Source organism: Pseudophryne corroboree, chromosome 6 (assembly GCF_028390025.1).
Source record: "Pseudophryne corroboree isolate aPseCor3 chromosome 6, aPseCor3.hap2, whole genome shotgun sequence".
Taxonomy (NCBI): Eukaryota; Metazoa; Chordata; class Amphibia; order Anura; family Myobatrachidae; genus Pseudophryne; species Pseudophryne corroboree.
The window spans coordinates 637666302-637672301 of record NC_086449.1 but is presented as its reverse complement, the minus strand read 5'-3'; the positions used below and the strand labels follow the sequence as shown (position 1 = coordinate 637672301).

Here is a 6000-nt window from a genome sequence, read left to right as displayed (position 1 = left end):
TATACATAGCATATTAAACATGCATACATATATATATATATATATATATACACACACATACAGTACACGTATATATACACATGTATATATCATATGTGTGTGTGTTTATATGTATGTATGTATATACATGTGTATATATGTATGCACATGGATATATATGTACTATAATTAAAATAAAGTAAACTTTTACTGCACTTACAAGTGCCACCAGGAAGACAGCAGGCTGCAGAGGACGCTAGGCAGCCATTAATAATACTCATGCAGCCGGAAATTTTTTTTATTTTTTTTTAGTGGAGGGGGTTTCTGGGTGCTCGGAAACCCCCCCTGGGTGCGCCACTGACACTGGCGCCTGGGACACATGCCCCAGTTGCCCCACCCTCTTTAGGACACTGTCTTTACATTGCCAAGACTGTCCACTGTTCAGACATCCATCAAGATAGAGGAAATGGGGACTAAGTGTATTGGTAGAGCTTTGGACAGCAGAGGTGCTTGGAAGTGCACCTCATACAAGTACGATGGTGCATATGAGATTTCGGCTTTGGTCTGTTTTCAAGTGGAGCCGGATGGCCTAACCCAGTGGTCTCCAACCTTAATTGGGGTGTGAGCTATTCGAGAAAAATTAAACCTCCTGAGTAGCTACTGAAGTTTTTGGGAAAAAAATACTGTACTTGAATGATTACTGGCGCGCTCTCAATGTTAAGACTGGAGTCGTGGGCAGTGGCGTAGCTATACATTTTGCACCCTCCTGCCAAAAAAGTTTCTGGCACCCCTCCCATTGCTATATTAAATGGGAGGGGTGCCGTAGGAGCGCGTGCTCCAAAAAGAGGATGTGGCCTCACTGCAAGGGGTGTGGTAATGCAGGAAAAGACTACCTTATACCCCAGTTTTGCAACCGCACGCCCAGACACTGGCCACCATAAGAAAATAATAATCCTGATTCATGCTCCTTACATTATTTGTACTTTTTCCTCCTTATAATAATGCCCCTTACACATTATGCCCCACAGTAAGGTTTCTAATTAATTTTAAATTACCTACTCATTGTCAGGGGTCTCATACTCATTGCCAGGGGTTTCATATACGTTGCCAGGGGTTTCATGCCCTGGGTGTCCTGCTTGTTGCCAGGAGGGTAATGGTTGTTGCCAGGGGTTTCATGCTGTGGGTTCCATGCTTGTTGCCAGGGGTGTCATGCTCGTTGCCCGTGGTCTTGTTGCCAGGGGTGTAATGCTCTGCGTGTCCTGCTCGTTGCCAGGGGTGTAATGCTTTGCGTGTCATGCACGTTGCCAGAAGTGTAATGCTCTGCGTGTCATGCTCATTGTCAGGGGTCTTGTTGCCAGGGGTGTAACGCACTGCATGTCATGTTCGCTGTCAGGGGTCTAGTTGCCAGGGGTGTAATGCTCGTTACCAAGGAGGGGCATACTGTACAAGGTGCACACATGATGGCAAAAGACAGCATGGTATACAGCAGCTCTCCCCCAGCCCCTGCACTCACCCACACTCCCAGACTGTCTGACACCAGAAATTGTCCTCGCTCAGCCGCCACCTCCCCGGCGTCTCCTGCGCCCAGCCTTCTTCTGCCTCTGCCAGGCCATCCACTTCTGTCTCCCCCAGCTCCTCGCTCAGGCTCTGATAGAGTGACACTGAGGAGGCTGAGGCGCAGCAGCAGCAAGCCGCTCAGGCCGGTGTACATCTCAGGCAAGCTGGGCGGGATGGCAGGCTCCGCAGCAGGACAGGACATCACTCTCTCCGGGGTGCTGCCAGCGCTGAGCGCTCCCGGCACTTCCGGGTAGCTACAGCGCTGAGCGCCTCTCGCGAGCAACAGGTTGGCGACCGCTGGCTCAACCACTACGTCCCTGGTTACTACATAAGTAATTTATTTGGGAGAATGGGAAATGGCTTCTTTGTTGTCACATATTTTAAGGTGGAACATTGCATGGCCTTCCATACAATTAGGGTAGCAATAAGTGGTTAGCTTAATACCATTGTAATTTGTTAGACATGGATATCTGGATACAAATCCTAATTATCTCACTGGAATTTGTACCTTGAGAAAGACATACTACGTGGCTACTAGGATCACTGATACTGCCGATGTGTGCATGGCTTTAATTCATTATGGGGCAATGTGTGATGTCTAACTTTAGGTCTTTCCCTAAAGTTAAATAATTGTAAATAAGATGTTAAATAAAAAAAACTATGTGCACGCATATTTAAATATAATTTATTTTGGCCAACAGAAGCATGAGAAATCTGTAATGATGTACACATATTGGATAGCCCAATAAATCAGTGGCGTACCTCCCACCCCCGCAGCCACTGCGGAGACTTGGAGGTGCAAGGCTGCGGGTGCGCAGCCACTGATTGCTGCTGTGAGTTCGGAAAGGAGCTGAAGGGCACAGCGCACCTCTCCTGTGTCCTTCCTAGGTCTTCGGCGGCAGCGTGTCTGTCAAATGAAGTGCCAGCTCGTGAGACCAGCTCGGAGCTTGTGGACTGGCAGCCAATCAGGAGCAGCAGCTGCCGGTCCACGAGCTCTGATTGGCTCACGAATCAGCACTTCATTTGACAGACACGCTGCTGGAGACACAGGACAGGCGCGCGCTGTGCCCTCCAGCTCCTTCCTGAACTCAGAGACTACCCTCCTTCCCGGACAGCACAGCAGCAGGGGGTGAATGTGTACCTGGCACTGGGGGAGGGGCATTTTTGGCACTGGGGGCATATGTATAGCTGGCACTGGGGGCATATGTGTATCTGGCACTGGGGGGCATATTTGGCACTAGAGGCATATGTGAATCTGGTACTGTGGGGGCATATGTGTCACTGGGGGCATATGTGTTTCTGGCACTATGGGGGCATATTTTTATCTGGCACTGTAGGGGAATATCTGGCACTGGGGGCATATGTGGCACTGAGAGCACAGCCCTAGCAACAAGCATTACCCCCTAGTAACAAGCACAACACCCAGCTCATGAAATCCCTGGCAACAAGCATTAGCCCCTAGCAACGAGCATGACACCCAGTGCATAAGGCCCCTGGCAACAAATATTACACCATGGCAAAAAGCTTGACACCCAGTACATGATACCCCTGGCAACAAGCGTAACACCTAGCGCATGAAACCCCTGGCAACAAGCATGACACCCTGAGCATGAAACCCTTGGCAACGAGCAGGTAATTTAAAAGTAATTAGAAGCCTTACTGTAGGGCTTAATGTGTAATGGGCATTGCAGTGTGCGGCATAATTAGGGAGGCCAATCCCGGGATCAGAAATTGGCGGGATCCCGGGATTTAGGCCCAAAAACGGCCAGGATTCAATCCCGGGATTGGAAGCTCCGGGAATTTTGTAATGCCGGGCAGCATTGAGGGTCCTCATGATGCTCAGACGCTGCCTCTTCCCATCACCCACAGGAAGTGTCCCTCCCTCCGGTGTTGGATGGTAAATTATGGGAGTGGGGCAGGAGGGCGGCCACACAGCAAATAATCCAATCCCGGGTATCCCGGTATTGACCATTTTTCAATCCCGATACCCGGGATTGAAAAAATGGCCCAGGATTGGCCACCCTAGGCATAATGTATCACGGACATTGCGGTGTGTGTAGGCATTACGGTTTGTGGTATACTATATAACGGGCATTGTGGTACATGGTATAATGTCTCAGGGGCATTGCAGTGTGTGGCATAATGTATAACGGGCATTGCGGTGTGTGTCACAGGCAGTACGGTGTGTGGTATACTATATCACAGGCATTTTGGTATGTGGTATAATGTCTCAGGGGTATTGCAGTGTGTGGCATAATGTATAATGGGCATTGCGGTGTGTGTCATAATGTGTCACAGGCAAGACGGTGTGTGGCATAATGTGTCAGGTGCATTACGGTGTGTGGCATACTGTGTAATGGGCATTATTGTGGCATATTGTGTAATGGGCGTTATTGTGGCATAATGTCTAAAGGCCATTGCAGTATGTGGCATAATGTATACTGGGCATTACTATAAGGAGGAAAAATGACAAATAATGTAAGGGGCATGAATCAGGATTATTTTTTTCCCTGTGGTAGCCAACGTCTGGGCGTGCAGATTGCAAAACTGGGGTATAAGGTAGTCTTTTCCTGCAATGTCACGCCCCTTTATGCAAAGCCACACCCACTTCAGCAGGGATATGCCCCCTTTTGCAGTACGCACAGATTTATCACTTTACAGTAGTGCCAATTATGGGGGCGGGGGGGTGGGCCTCAGAGAATGTTCTGTGTGGTAAGTAGGAGTGACAACCATCCAGTCTTGAGTCACTCATCCAGTCTTGAAGAGGTGAATAAAGCACAGCAATAATAAGTAAAACATACATATCATAATGAAACAGGTCCACAAAATGTGGGCATATCCTGTGCATGCCAACGACAGATGTCACAGGAACAACCGATGTCTATCGTAGCACATACTGTAGAGACCATCTACTGTAGAAGATCTGTATTTTAAATAGACATTTAATTAAAGGATATCATACATTCATGATTCTATGGAAATTAATTCAAGAATGTTTTTGGTCTTCCCTTATTGCTGCTGAGAGGATCACATGGTACACTCCACTGTATTATGGCCCCTCCAGTGCCTGGCATTTTAAACCAGCTGCTGTACCACAGACGTGCTGGTGCTGTAGCCTATGTGCAGCCAGCCACCCTTTGAAGAATAATAACAACGCTGCACCATCACAGGCCGTGACAGCAGCGGGTACTAGATAACATAACACTGAGACACTACTGATACAACCATCGCTTCCATGGTCATTTGCATGTATGTCCTATATGCAAATAGCTCATTATGCAGGCCCATCCCCATCATCTGCAGCACAGCCACCGCCCACTCCTTGCAGTCTCCGAGGCAACTGCAGCAACGTGCGCATGACGCAGGAGGACTCCCCCCACCCCCAACCGACCTCACAAGGAGGGCGGAGCACAGGGAGGCAGCTTAGTCACCAGGCGCCTCCCGCTCACTCTTCTGACGTCACGGCAGTGTGCGCCGCTCATTGGTTCCACAAAGCTGCAGGAATGAGCGGATAGGCCTGTTTAGGCCGAGGCTGTGACGTTCTCTCTATCGCGATACTTGCCAGCGTTGTTTCTTTGCTTTACTCCTCCTTTGACAGCGAGATCTTTCGAGATCTTCCCCGGCTCCATTCATCTCCCAGCAGCAGGCGCGGAGGAGCGTAGTGTGGCCGCTCTACCGACCTCAGTTCTGCCAGCTGCCAGTGTCTCACGCTGCAGTCATGTCGGTGGTGGGGATTGATCTGGGCTTCCAGAGCTGCTATGTCGCGGTGGCCAGAGCCGGAGGGATCGAGACTGTGGCGAATGAGTACAGCGACCGCAGCACCCCGTGAGTGTTATACCCGGCGCCGCCATGTTGTCTGGTGCTGTCTACCGCGCTGCTGCTGCACATGTCCCTCATCCGCCCCCCATCGCTTCTGACACAGGCTTCGGCCTGCCGGGGCTCCTGATAGGGGGAGGGCTGTGTGTCTGGTGTAAGCTACTGCTGCTTCGTGCCCGGTTGTGCAACGGGGCTGCCCTCTGCTTCATACAGGATCGATCTCTCTCTCTCTCTCGTGTGCATTATTTCCATCTCTGTCCCCTGTGCTGTGTGTAATAATGACCTATTCATGCTGCTTTTACCATTCCTCCACATGCAGCGTAGGCCATGCATATCCTGGCAGTACCTATTGGCTGCGTGTTAAGTCATAGACTTGGGGGGGGGGGGGGGTGTATGACTGCAGGACCTATAGGTTACCCACTTTCTTGAAAATGAAAACATCGGACGTACTGTGTGTGGCTTTTATTTTTTAATCCTTTAAATGGGTAAAGTCCCCAGTGACACCCCTCCTGGATCTGTGCCCTCATTAATTGCTCACTAGTGCTATGCTCGCTCTATTGAGCAGGTCTCTGCATGAGGAACACTTATTCTGAACAAGATACAAAGTGAAATAATTGTGTTTTGGTTTTTAATTTGTGTTAAAATAAA

General features: G+C 49.5%; 1 protein-coding gene across 2 annotated transcripts in view; it reads left to right on the top strand.

The window, feature by feature from the left end:
• Positions 1-5098: 5098 nt before the first annotated feature.
• Positions 5099-6000, top strand: part of HSPA4 (heat shock protein family A (Hsp70) member 4) — a 123116-nt gene continuing 122214 nt past the window's right edge. The window contains exon 1 of one of the 2 annotated variants that reach the window (XM_063928153.1): positions 5099-5361. In XM_063928153.1, coding sequence (XP_063784223.1) covers positions 5255-5361 — 107 coding nt within the window. In that variant the 5' untranslated portion in view covers positions 5099-5254. The remainder of the gene's footprint in view (positions 5362-6000) is intronic. The other variant, XM_063928152.1, reaches the window with a different exon arrangement.